This window comes from Aethalodelphis obliquidens, unplaced genomic scaffold (assembly GCF_003676395.1).
Source record: "Aethalodelphis obliquidens isolate GAN/ISIS:26980383/991018 unplaced genomic scaffold, ASM367639v1 scaffold14, whole genome shotgun sequence".
NCBI classification, from domain to species: Eukaryota; Metazoa; Chordata; class Mammalia; order Artiodactyla; family Delphinidae; genus Aethalodelphis; species Aethalodelphis obliquidens.
Window position 1 is genome coordinate 16,555,496 of NW_020837958.1, and position 14,032 is coordinate 16,569,527.

General features: G+C 35.2%; 2 protein-coding genes across 7 annotated transcripts in view; one reads left to right on the plus strand and one right to left on the minus strand.

Annotated features, from left to right (window-relative positions):
- IMMP1L (inner mitochondrial membrane peptidase subunit 1) overlaps positions 1–846 on the plus strand; it is a 74,407-nt gene extending 73,561 nt beyond the window's left edge. For all 3 annotated transcript variants that reach the window (XM_027115116.1, XM_027115117.1, XM_027115118.1), the window contains exon 7: positions 682–846. In XM_027115116.1, coding sequence (XP_026970917.1) covers positions 682–750 — 69 coding nt within the window. In that variant the 3' untranslated portion in view covers positions 751–846. The remainder of the gene's footprint in view (positions 1–681) is intronic.
- DNAJC24 (DnaJ heat shock protein family (Hsp40) member C24) overlaps positions 51–14,032 on the minus strand; it is a 62,989-nt gene continuing 49,007 nt past the window's right edge. For 2 of the 4 annotated variants that reach the window (XM_027115119.1, XM_027115120.1), the window contains exons 4-5: positions 5,778–5,846; positions 51–2,108 (exon numbers count right to left, since the gene is read on the minus strand). In XM_027115119.1, the coding sequence (XP_026970920.1) occupies positions 1,978–2,108; positions 5,778–5,846 (200 nt within the window). In that variant the 3' untranslated portion in view covers positions 51–1,977. Of the gene's footprint in view, positions 2,109–5,777; positions 5,847–6,276; positions 6,400–14,032 lie in introns of all 4 variants that reach the window. The other 2 variants (XR_003434502.1, XM_027115121.1) reach the window with 2 other exon arrangements.

Sequence of the window (14,032 nt, forward strand, 5' to 3'; positions counted from 1 at the left end):
TGACAGGTAATTGAGAATAATTTTTGTTCGAAAAATAAAGTTCAGATTAGTTGTAGCATAAGAAGCTTTTAATTTGACTCTCCAAAAATTTACTTTTCTCTCATACAACTTTTCCAACCATATTCATACCCAGGGCGTATGTTAATATATATGCATTTGCAGAAGAGCAATCTAGCAACTAGCTGGAATGCAGGGATAGCCCAGTTAAGTATAGTGAGTAATGCACTTATCATGGTTGTAGTAAATGTAATAGTAAAGATTATTGTTTTCACTGGCTTTTCCTTTTTGCCACAAGCAGTCAGGAGAAAAACAGACATGAGTATTTGGGGCTGTTGGATAATTTACAGGATTTTTTACACTTAAGCAGATGTTATATTCAAGTACGTAGGTTTACAGTTAACTCTGACGATACTGAAAGAAAAAACAAACATATACACACTACACACGTACTATTTTCTAGTTTAATGTTTGAATGTTCCAAACTTTAGAGGTTAAATACATACACATACAGGTTTCTTTCTACAGTCTTATTTTGAAGTAGAAAATTTGTTCTTGATTGAATAAGGAGAAAGCATTTAATTATACGGCATAGAGAAAGGGATGAATGAGAAAAAGAAGGGAATGTGATGATGCTATAATATCACTTTACTAATTGTCTTCAGTCACATTTTGATTTTACAGATTTGGCCTCTGAGTGATTTTGGATTTCTACGTGACAGCCCTAATGGCCACAGATTCTCTGATGATTAGCAAGCATTTATTCTTTTGATTTGATTATTGTCTTCTGCTAAAGTGAATTTATTGTCACTGAAACCATGTACTTACTAATAAACTATTTGCTATTCAGTTTGAGTTATTTTTAATTGTTAAATGTAAAGAATAAGCAACACCCACTCTTGCAAGCTATATTTGTTCAAAATATATGGATAAAAGTGTAATCCAAAATAAGTCGTCTAAATTCTGATACGAAAATATTTTTAGGGAAAACCTGGAACAACCTCACTTTCAAATTTTTGGTTGTACAGGTATAAGGAAAGTAATTTACTCCTCTTGAATATGCCTCATACTTTAGCTACATTTACAAGGCAGAGTACTAACTAGTCTTATAAGTCCACACCAACAATAAACCAAGAGTCTGACCTAATGAAAAGCTGCTAAGTCACATGCTTGGCTTACTCATTTGAAATTAAGGAAGAATGTTTCAATGATCCCATAAAGGATTCCTTAAAATTTTTTAAATGAGTTCTGACTCATACGGTCCATAGAATATTAAATATATAGAAAAATAAAAGCTTTACTATAATCAATAATAACACATTAAAAAAGTCCACTTCACCATACCAGCAACGCAGTGGCCACGGTTTTCTGACTCCAAGGCTCTCCTTCTTTCTCCGGTTGCCAGTTCACTTTACTAACTTTGAAATAACTCATGAATATCCATATCCAGCCTTCATCATGGGAGAGCCAGGCTCACATGTTATTCACGAAGATTCTAACTTAATTCTAATGACCTGAGATTTGAAATAGTTGTACAAAAGGCCTATAACTTTAGCAGCTAGAAATATGTTACTTCAAAAACTTAGCAACTATAAAGGAATATGATGATACTGTGACCCATTAAAAGATGAGACACACTTATATGAAGAAAGGAAAATTCTTATATTTTGTACCAAGGAGAAAATGCACCAATAATAAACTTCTCAGATGGGAATTCACTAAATATAATTTTTAATTCAAGCCCCCTTTCTTAGCGATCTGTAAATATAAAATGTAAATACATATGAATAATGAAATTAATTTTCTATTAATCTAGGTGGACTTCGACAGTGTTATATTTTTTCTGCAAATAATAGAGCTGACAAAAAAGAATCCTTTTTTTTTTAATCAGCTTTATACATTTGCCTGAATGGACAAAGGTGGAGTAGATTTTCCTCCATGTGTCTGAATACACTAAAGAATTCCACTTAGTGAACAATCTCAGCGATAATGAAGGAGTTCTATAACTAGTGAACACATATCACAAGAAATCAGCGTCACTTCTTCTGCTTCATCCTTGGAAACACTGTATTTTCCACCACATCGACAACTCAGAGAAAAAGAATGATCATCTGCAAAGAAAACAAAATGCTTACATGTAACTACTTTGTTAATACCTTTTTAAAAAATGCAGCTATTCCACAGAAACTGCAAAAGAAAAAAGATCAGTCAATATAAAATATATTTAAATGAGAACTTGAAAAAATTTCTCATATAGGGGGCAGTGTTTCTAAAAATTATCTACTAAAAAATCTTTATCTGTGGAGGAAATGTATTGAGGGTATGAAACAATAGACCAAAGATCCTGTAGGGGAGAGCAGATGCTCAGAAGTGACCAATGAAATTTATTTGAAGTCTTCTGTTTTCTTAAGATTCATGTAAATTTTACATTCTTCTGAACAATGTGGTTGTCAAAATATTACTGTGAAGGAAGAAGAGAAACAGCCCTAGCTGTCTTATTGTTAAGGAGCATGCCTTTGCCAGTAGTATATCCTTTCAGAGAAAACCGCTGACTTGACTGTTTATCAGGTTCAGCATTTGAATCCTGTCTGTTCTGGTATCACACTATTTCAAGAATCCTGCCTTAAATGTATAGACATATACTATGGTGTCCTTTCTGTGGGGGCTATGTGTGTGTACCTGTTTGTTTGGTGTTTACAAATGATTTAGGAACCAAAAGGACAATCACTGAAGTGAGATGCCCAAAGGAGGCAATATGGTGCAACGTTCTGCCTACGAATGGGGGAAATTTTATAAGTTTCCTCTTCCTAGGAAGTTGAAATACTTTGTCTTTTAGCTGAAAGAATCTCTGATCCACTGGTTATTCCATTTTACTGTCACTGAGGAGTGACTGTCAAAGAAAAGTAATTACTGATCTCATTATTTTACTACTGTCATAAAAAAAATTAGAGCTAAATGAACTAAATCTCTAAAGATATAATTTCTTACAATCAAATATCTTCATTCAATTCTCAAACTTCATTTTTTAACACTTAGATCTCATCATATGCCATGAAAAGAAGAAAAAGAAAAGAAAAAGAAAAAATATTCAACTGCCTTGGATTTGTTCTCTAATCAACTTTGGTCTTGGAAAAACAAGCAATTAAATAAGCCAGCTTTACATGTTTATTTTATCAGTAAGGAAAACATTAATTCACAATCCTGCTTTTCATTTTTCACCACAATGTCTTTTTTCTCTATAAAGAAAAATAACTTAATCTTGAATTTTAAAACACTAACATCTTCCCTATCTGAGCCAACATATATGTGTAATAGAGCATGCTTTCAAAGTGAACTATTTTATTATTAAATTGTCTAAAAATACATATTCTAACCATTGGTTTTCTGGAGCTAAATCTCCCTCTTGTTTTTTCACCACCTCAGTGAACACTGAGAAACAATTTGAGGTGACATGTGCTTGGTAGATGATGCAGAGGCCACCATGGGCTACTGTGGAGTTTTGTCATAGATGATTCCAAATGTTAATGCTCACTAAAACTCACATATTTTTAAATTTCTTCTTAAATTATTCTACTATCACTTAAAGTGATATCTTCACAGAAATCATAATTTTAAATACACTGAATGAAGACAAAACAACCAAGCTGTATAAGAGACTAACTGTAAGGGGAATGGCTAACTTCAGTCTCTCAATAGTTCTTCAGGTATGCCTTTTAAGCATAGTAAAATGCATCATTTCCTACTGTTCCTGGACCCAGAAGCTGATAATTTGGCTATGTTTTTCATGTAGGATTTCATCCACTTTTCCCCTATTCTGGATCTTCACCTTCCAAGGTTATTCTGAAAGCGCCCATGAAGGAATCATCAAATGCTTTTGCTAGTCCAGTTGATCACACTTTTTATGTACTTTCATCTGCCAAGGCTGCTCTTTGCAATCACACGGAACAATTCCAAATTGCAAATTCAACTGCAAAACTCACATGACCAGTTTTTAAACATTCCTGCAAAAATAATAGCTTCATGTAGCTGTTACTCACTATTTTCTCTCATAAGGATAAGGACTATTTCTATCTTTGCAGTGATAAAAAACCCTTAATTTAAATAAGTATCTAAGAACATCCTGTACTTTTAAGATGAACTGTAGCTGCTTATAACTGATTCATTGGCTGTAGCTGGGATGCTTCTTTATTGTCTTCACTGTCAAGTTTACTTTAGGGAGTACCAAGGACAATAACATTTATGATAATTCTTGATTTCATGTTGTATATGTCTTTCAATGTCTTGGCATTTTCACTTGTTATCAAAAAGCCCATATATTTGCTGACTGAACAGATGCTTGAACCACACTAATCCACAGTCTTAATTTAAAATAAAATCTTAAATTGATTATATTTTTAAAATTTTACTAAAGAAGTAAAAATTACAAAAACCAGTTTTCACTGTTTTAATATTATCAGGAATTATTAGTAACAAAACATATTAGTCATATCAACTACAACAAGAAGAACTAATTTGTCCAATAAGAGATGGACACACACGCACATATACTGGTTGATAAGCTGGCAATACTGTATTTTCAAAAAATATTATTTAGCTGGGCAAGTCTCCCTGATAAACATGTTCTAATCTATCCCCTTCACAAAGTAGCAGTGAAATCAGTGTCACTAGTGTATTCTATTTTCACAGCAGTAGCTCTTCCTGTTTACTCTGATGAAACTATCATGAACCCCGGGAGCCCCAGTTACACAAAATCTCAAGTTTTCCAATCATTCACTGCAAATAAGAATTTCTACTCCAGGATTTCATTTGGCAGTTTAGGAGCAGAGTGGCTCATAGGCAAAAACATGATTCCCCTTCTAAGTCAATATAGCTTTGTGGCCCAACTTCCTCAGAGCACTAAGCTAAGAATTTGCCATTAAAAAATATTCCAGTAAACTTGGTTTCGGAAAGGACAGGCTGTTTATCTTCTACTTATCCACACTTACTAATAAATTTTTATAAACACCCAGGGAATCTGTACCCCAGGCTGAATAATACAGTTATAGGACTAAGAGTATATAAAATTCTAGAAAACAGTAAGACTTCTTCATTTGCCCAGAGAAACATGGAATTGTGGTATTCATGGCTTCCATTTTTAAAAAAAGGAACTTAATAAAACCTAACCAGAGCAATTCACAGAACTAATCTGAAGAATGGAAAATTAAGTTAGATTTAAGTTTTTAAATTCTATTAATAGGAAAGGGGAAAAAGATATGACTTCATGGTAGGTGAAAGGGAGTGACAGATTTTTCTTTTCCACTTAAGACACAATCAAAAAAGGAGGTTAAACATCAAGCTCCAAGTAGAAGAGTATAACATGTATAACATTAAAATCCTTGCTCTGACAATTTATCATTCCATATAAAGAAACAAAAATAAACATATTCTAATAGGAATTCATCTTAAGTGTCAACATAGGATGGAAAAAATTATCTCCTTTGACTATATTCCCTGTTATACAGATGGAGAGTAAACAAAAAATCAAAGTAGTTTAAAAAAGAAAACCATATGAAATCTTAAGTACCTAACATCTAATTAGGATAGGAAAATAACTGGAAATGAGTCACATAAGTGGACATCAATAATTGAAGTTTAGAATGAAATAAGAAGATTCCAAACAAAAACACCCACATATATATAGAAAGCCAAGCTGTTATTTCCGAACATCCTATGGCTTTTTTCTTATAGGAGGTCCCTAATATTTTTCCTGATTGTAACCAAGAGAAAAAAATAATTCCAACCTTCATTCCAAGACATTTCTTCAAGATATACTCGAGCATCTACTGGTCCCATATTTCTTAGATCATCTTCTGTAAAATACAGAATGAGACACTTAATTTTGATACTTAAATCATAACCATGAAGAATGCTAAGAAGGCAAGTCCAGCCTGGTCACTACAATTCTAATTATATAAAAACTTAGCTTACTATATTTGTGACTAAGAAAGACAGTGTGGAGTCAGGTAAAAAATAACTATATTTGAACCTCAGTTATAATATTTTACTAGCTTTTTAACCTTATGTATATCAAATTATCTACTTTAGAAGGGTCACTCTGGACTGAATTATGTCCCACCTCCCAAATTCTTATGTTGAAGCCCTAACTCCCAACATACTGTATTTGGAAATAAGCCTTTTAGAAGGTAATTAAGGTTAAATGAGGTCATAAGAGTGGGGTCCTAATCTGATAGAATTGATGGCCTTACAAGAGGACAAAGAGAGAGGTCTCTCCCCACTCACATGCACAGAGGAAAGTATCATATGAAGACACAGCAAGAAAGTGGTCCTTTGCAAGCCAGAAAGAGACCTGACCAGGATCCTCATCAACTTGCCCCTCAATCTTGGATTTTTCAGCCTCCAGCACTGTGAGAAATAAATTTCTGTTGTTTAAACCACCCAGTCTATGGCATTTTGTTATGGCAGACGGAGCAAACTAATACAGGGGTGTTCTTCCAATCAACTGAGATCAGGCTAAAAGTGCCTTAAAGAATAAGGCTCTAACCAAATTTAAGGGGGCTTTTAGTCATCTGATTTTTAATTCCTCACAACAGAGTAATAGGTAACTTAAAGGATAATTATTTTAAAATATTTTAATAGCCACGCAACACAACCTTTCTGTGTTGATGTTCCACTGCTGTTTCCTGGGCCAAAGTTTTCCCTACGGAGGGAAGGTCCAAAGAAACCGGGAATGCCACCTAAATTTAGTAGGAATATGGTCTAGGTAGTATAAGCATGCACTCTTACTTAAAGCAAGTGTACTGTAGGACAAAGAAAGCAACTATATATGAGAATCACTTGTCTTTGTTTTTAAAGGCACGCTGTACTTCCTGTATGCTTGTATTGTTCTTCTAGAAGTCAACGCTTAAAAGAAACTACTAAAATCCACCCCCCACCCCAATGAAATTTTCTTTAGCTGTCTCACTAGTCTCTTGTTCACTTGCTGAGAATGCTTCCCTTTGTTCCGTTGTGTGAATGCCTGCGATTTAATTATATTTAATAACTGCCTGTTCAAAATTTATTGGTGAGTTACACAATTTTAAAATAGATGAAAAGATTATACAATATTTTGAACTCACCATGCTTTTCTATTAAGGTATGTCAAATATTATATCACTTCATATTTACTGGGTACTAAGTCTATTAAACTGTTCTAAAACCCAAAGATAAAGACTTCTGCGAAGTGGTCAGGGGTGGTTCTTCCATCTCTGTGTGTCCACTGAATAGCCTATGCAAAGTGTATCAGTACGCGAGGTAGTTTCTGAACAAAACAATTTAATTTCCACATTCTATATAAAGTTTACTTGGTTATAGATTATTCAGTATTCCAAATTAAAAAAAATTCTATCTAAAAGTCTCATGGACTTTTATCGCATGTTTCAATTTCTTACTCAAGGACCAAGATAATCTGCTTGAATGCAGAAATGAAACACTGTTTTAGAATTGAAGAATGGGGGTAATTGGCACTTAATAGAGCTTGGTTGGGGGAAATACATTCCAGGGTATCTTACAGATATCTTAAGTAATTTTGAAATCAGAGCAAATCAGACAAGGCAGAGGTAATGACAAGATGAATAAACCTTAATCTAACGTATCTTGGACACCTGTAATACATTAATTGTTAAAAAAGACAACCCATTCATAAGTATCCATTATGCCTGTAATACATTAATTGTTAAAAAAGACAACCCATTCATAAGTATCCATTATGCCATGTTTATTTTAAAATAATTAATGAGAAATAACTGGCAAATATAACTGCCAAGCAAGTCAGGTTTGTATTGTTTTGCTTCTCTACTAGGAAGCTATTGTTATTCTCCCTAGTTACTATTTCATGTGGAACCCCTTCTATTATTCCACCTACTCCAAAAAGTGGCTTTTACATTTTTATTATTTTTTTTCCTCTTTCTGTACAGGAACTTTATTGTAGCTAACTACTTCTTAGCTGAAAGATCAGTTTAGACCATATCTCATGGTAAAAGGGAAAGAAAACAGAACATAAAAATGGTTAGTACTTTACCCAAGGTCAGAGTTAAAAGGAGTATATTAAAATTTCTCCTGTTCTGTGCCTATCTAAACATCTACATATTGACCTGATTATTCAATACTACATGCACACAGTCCAAGTTTTGTGGGGATTCTGGTTTTAAAAGTCAGTATCTGGGCTTCCCTGGTGGCGCAGTGGTTGAGAGTCCGCCTGCCGATGCAGGGGACACGGGTTCGTGCCGGTCCAGGAGGATCCCACGTGCCGCGGAGCGGCTGGGCCCGTGAGCCATGGCCACTGAGCCTGCGCATCCGGAGCCCGTGCTCCGCAATGGGAGAGGCCACAGTGGTGATAGGGCCGCGTACCGGATAAAAAAAAAAAAAAGTCAGTATCTGACACAAGAGTGAACACAGGCTTCCCCTGCTATCTGAAAGTAGAGCTTTCCTATGAAACCTTTTGTAAGGCAAAATAGGTAAAGCAAAGAAGAAATTACCTCAAGACATATCTTGCTAACGGATGCACAAAATAATTCAAGATAAAGCACAGATGCTCACAGACACAGTTCAAAGCTATGGTGGCTTGATGCTGAATGTAGTTCCCAGGGAGAGAGATTGGCAGTGCCACTCTGGCCGCTTGGGGCTCTCCGCAAAGCAAATGCTGAACACTGTTTTCACTTTTCACCTCTTTTCATAAAGGTGAACATCCACTTAGGATTTCTTTCCATTAAGTGAAAGCAGGTACTAATGTAGGTCTTTCATGAAAGCGAAGTGGAGTAAAGCAAATTTTTGAAAAGCGGAGGACACCTGCGTACTGTATGATATCCCCATTATGTGAAGTGTAACAGGCAAAACTATCCTGTGATGTTGGGCGTGGGAGAGTGAGTAGTGACTGGAAAAAGTTACAGGGGCCTGCTGGGGTGCTGGTTAGTTAGATGGGTGTGTTTACTGTGAAAATCCGTCAGGCTGTACACTTAGGATTGGTGCATTCCTCTGTATGTATGCTATACTTCAATAAAAAGGTTTAGGTATAGTGTTGAAACTCTAATGGCTATATTTTTAAATAGAAATAAGGAAAGAAAAGTTAGGGGAACGAAGTAAAGAGCTCCATAAGAAAGTGTGTATCCTCTGAAAGGACCATAATCTAACAACTTCTGCAAAAGGCTGAGGGTGATTAAGTCAGGGGGAAATTGGATCCCTGGAGAACTGTATGATGAGCGGAGAGGGTACTCACAAGGAAAAGGTGAATCTAAACGCGCGGGGGCGGGGGGCAGGGAGGAGACCACCATCTTTTGTTGAGAGGCAGGTGTCCAGCGAATGGGGCAACAGCAACTCCCCGCCCCCCACTACCATTACAAGGAAGGAGCACAAACTAATGTTTCTTTTTTTTCTTTTTAAACAATGATCTCTGCTTGTCCACCACTGTAGATATAATTAGAAAACTTAATTCCTCCCTAGTCCTTAAAGTAACGCACAGGAACCCTGTAATTAGCTTTATTATCTACTAATCAGGCACTGCATCTGTAAAAGACATAAGTTCGTTTTCTTTTGAGTTTTACATATTATAAATATTTTTGCTCATTATAATACTGTAATAGGCATCTGAAAATGTAAACCCTATCTTAAAGTCCTCCTTAATATGATACTACCAAAAATCATGAGAAAACAGAAACTGACTTAGAAAGTGATTTAATTAAATAAACAGATCCAAGATTTAAATCTGGAATCTTAGCTACAGAATGGTAGTAATTTTTTAAAAAACCTAAAAACTGCCCTTTGGAAAGAAGAGCACTGCCTGGCATTTGGTAAACTCCATTTTGAGTCCAATATCACTACATGATTCCTAATTCTTTTGAAGTGAATGGGTTCAGCTTTTTCTAAGATATCTAGGAACGCTAAGGTCTGTGCACAACCTGTACTGTGCTCACAAGCTTAAGCAAATATGGAGACAAGAAAAACTTCCAGATTTACTTACATGTAGAAAGCAATGCACTATCGTTAAAGAGAGATTCCCAACCAATATAATGATAAAATCAAATAATTTATGTGGTTACTTGAAAAAGAATCTTTCAACCTTTAGAAGTATAGGCCCTTCTGACCTTGTGTTCTATTGGATTTGTCTGACAACAAGAAGTGAAAGAATTCTGTGGCTCCATTGTCTCAACAGTGGGATCTAAGAAAACACTGGCAGGACTCATCAGAGAGGTTTATGAGCCTGCAATTCAAAGAGATTAAAAGGAAAATCTACGGAGATTCTTTCACACTGAAGAATAACATTAAATAACTATTAGCAGCTTGGTTCAGTAAAGCTTACTAGAGCTCTCGCTGGGTCATTCACAACTTTCTAAAAGAGGAAAGGTTTTTTTCAGCTCCATTTGGGAATCAATAAATATTCCTTACTTCTTACCAGACAATGGAATTCCAGTCTTTTAAAACTTCCTCCTAATGACAGTAAAATTTCTAAAACAGCTCTTTGTTTGCTGCCTATATAATTACACTTCCTAATCCCAGGAAACCTTTTCTAACTGTAGCTACAATTCAAATAAATAAGTAAAAATAAATAAATAACAGCAACAAAAAGCTACCAAGAAGAGGAATTAAACTTTATTCTTTATGGATATCTAAAAGTCTCATTCAACCCACTACTGGCCAAAAGATCTAGTCTATCTGCAACTCTGTCCCTACTATTCAAGAGTGGCAATGTTGTGTGTTACTCAAGTGATCAAGTCCCCAGAACGCTCTCATTTAGCAGTTAGTGCATTGTATTTATTTTTATGCCATTTAAAACAAAATTCATTTCAAACTTACAGAAGTCATCTATGTGTGTTAAAAGCAATCGCAGTATTTTCCTTTAGGTCTAAATTATATCTTGCTGCTTTAAAACCATGTAATTTAATTTTAAACAATCACCTCCTTCTTAAAAATCATTTCAGTATACATAATTAAGTCTTTCATATAGGAAATAACTTGAAGGAAATCAGTTCCTTGTCCTTAATAGTCTCTGTTCTTAGAACAGTCTCTACCTTGATAAGAGATTCAGAATCAGGCAACATTTAGCTTGAAACCTATTCATTAAATCATAAAGCTCTATAATTCCTTCCCAGATGAAATTAAAGAGTCACAACTGCAAGGCTTTCCATACTGCAGAAAAACTACAAACTTGGAGCTTAATTATGGACTTGAAGAACTACGGTTCTTTCATAAGCTGAACAGAAACCCAGTGCTCATGAAAGGTACCAAATGAAACCCGGAAATTGAATTTCATGTTTCACTGCAGAAAGGCAGAACACAGTAGCAGAAGTAAGCCTGGCCTCTCACTCTGACCCTCAAATATGCCTCATTCCTGACTATCTGGAACTAAAATAGTAGGTTGTACACACCTATTCAAAACTTGGCAGCCTAGCACAGTGATTAAGAGTCAGAGAACGGCTTTGAGTTTCCCCTCTTATCAATTACTAGCTATGTGCCCTTAGTCAAATTACTTAAACCCTCTGGGCCTCAGACTCCTTCTCTGGAAAACAGATATTAAAATCTTCCTTACAAGGTTGTTAAACAATGATTAAAAGACAATTGCCATAGTTCTAGTGCTCAACAAATGGCAGCTATTTTAACTGTTGTTATTAACTCATAATGTTTGTGTTGACCTGTCTATAACAGACCACAGGAAAATGACTCAATTATTGCATGGTTGGGGAGTGGGGGGAGCCTCGAGTACCACAGTGTAGGACGGCAGCAACTTTCACCTTGTCTGGATTTGTAACAGGGTTAAGAAGTTTGATGTACTTTACTATTGTCAGTCCCATTAAAATTGATCTATTATTACCAAAGCCATAGTCCATATTATTATTTAGTCCTTCCAAAGTATCAAACAGAACTGAAAGATGGGGGAAAAAATCAAAATAATTTATGGATTAAATTCAGAGGTTAGACGTAATGACAGTAGATTAGAAAGTCAGGGGAGGCTTTCTTTTGTTGGGGGTGGAGCTAGGAGGACCAGAGTTGGAACTTGAACAAAGAATAAGCTGTGAAGAATCAGAACGCAAGGGTATTCTGAGTAACAACAAACAGTATAAGCAGATGTGTTTGGGAACCCCTAAATGAATGGGGAGAAGATTCACATTAGGTTTGTGATTGGTGATAAGGCTGGAAGAAGTAATTAGGGACAAACTTAAGAGCTTCTGTTGCATTTAAATTCCATGTGAATGGGTAAATGTTGTGTCAGGGAGTGGGTAGTTATATAAGTTCTTAAACAAGAGTAAGAATAAAGAAAGCTAGAGCAATCAAAATGTAAATGACTATGGGAGAAGGCCAACTAGCAGCTGTGGAAGTAACCTGAGTCTATGTTATAATCTGGGTATGGTCTATTGTGGTAGCTGTGAGAATAAAAAGATCACTTAGAGGGAAAAAAAAAACACATTGAAGAAGAAATGCCAACACTCATTTTTAGTTCATTGGCTATATATTGAGCAAACCAGAAGTAATCAGAGTGTAATATGAAAGAAAGATTTCAAGTCTGAGGGTTAAAAACAAGCAATGAGAAAGGTGGACCCAGTCTTGGTTTTGAACCCATTGATTTCAGTCGGGTCAAGTACCCGAGTAGAAATTGGGCAACAGGATAAAGATGGAGACACAAACTTCCTAAAATCCTACATTTTCTCTGTTATTAAATCAAAACTTCCAATTATGTCCAAGTATTACAGGATTATAACTATAATCTTGCCCGTAGGTTTCTATAGCATTTGAAACTAGCCAAATTTTTATTCAAAATCATTGAGAAATGATCTTAAAATACATTGTCATTGCAAAAGCAGTCATTTGTATTCAAGTAAAAGTAACAAATAATGCGAGCAGTCACCTTCTTATGACAAAGAAGATGAAGCAAGAGGACCCTCACAGAAAGTTTTATCTATATTATCTTCCCTCTCTGAAGAAATGCAAGTCCCTAACTGTCTAGATGGATTTTCTGCATCATTTCACATACTTACTTTTCCCAGAAACAGTCACCAAAAAAACATGCCCCCTGATGCTTATCTTCAAGTTTTACCTGAAGCACATTTTTATGGCCAATTTTCAAATTCCTAAAATCAAATGGAAAAACGGATATGACCATAAATGGAAACCCTAATCTGACTAATACAAGTATTTTATAAGGGTCAGTTTTAGCACATAATTTACACAAACATCCACTGGCCTTAAGTCATTATTTGAAACAGATAACCCAAATTCATATTACCTACATTTAAAAGTATTAATTCGCTTTTTATGGAGTTAATCAGTCTTTAGTGTTAACTTGCTTTTCAACAAGTACTTTTATTTTAAATTTAAGAAATTACATGTTGATTCAGTTCTCTGACACATAAATGTTGGTGGGGTTTTAAGGTACGTTCCTCATCTGGTCCAAGATTTACTTATTTATCTCCCATTCTCAAATATTTATCCTAATAAAGGGATGGAGTGAACTGTATAATACAACAACTGAAACGACCTTTTGTATCTAGGTAAGGAGAGTATAGCTGATTAGCTTTAAGTAAAGACACTAACTTTACAACGTTTGGCTCAAGCCTCTTCAGAGCCCAGCTGTCTTGGGTATCCAAGCACTTGGCCAATTGTGTAGCATGAAGGCGCCACATCACCAAAATAATTCACTAACAGAGAAACAAGGTACATCTTAATATAAGACAATATACCAGCAAGGACTCCAGACACAATCCACTTATGTTTTTACAACATAATTTAATTTGACTGACTTCATTTGAAGGTCTGTTCCTCTTCAGATCACAGTGAAGTAACCTAACTCATAAGCTGTGTCACTCCATACAGCCACCTAGACATCAGAGATCTGTATGACTCACACTACAAAGCTATTGAATCACGATTCCTATTCTTTTCATGATATACTTCTGACATGTTTTTAAATGCACTTAATGTATGAGAAAACTCCCCACAAGAATTATAAAGGCACAAAAATCTATTCAATAGATATTATTCATATGAACATTTTATAAATCCTAAAAAGAAT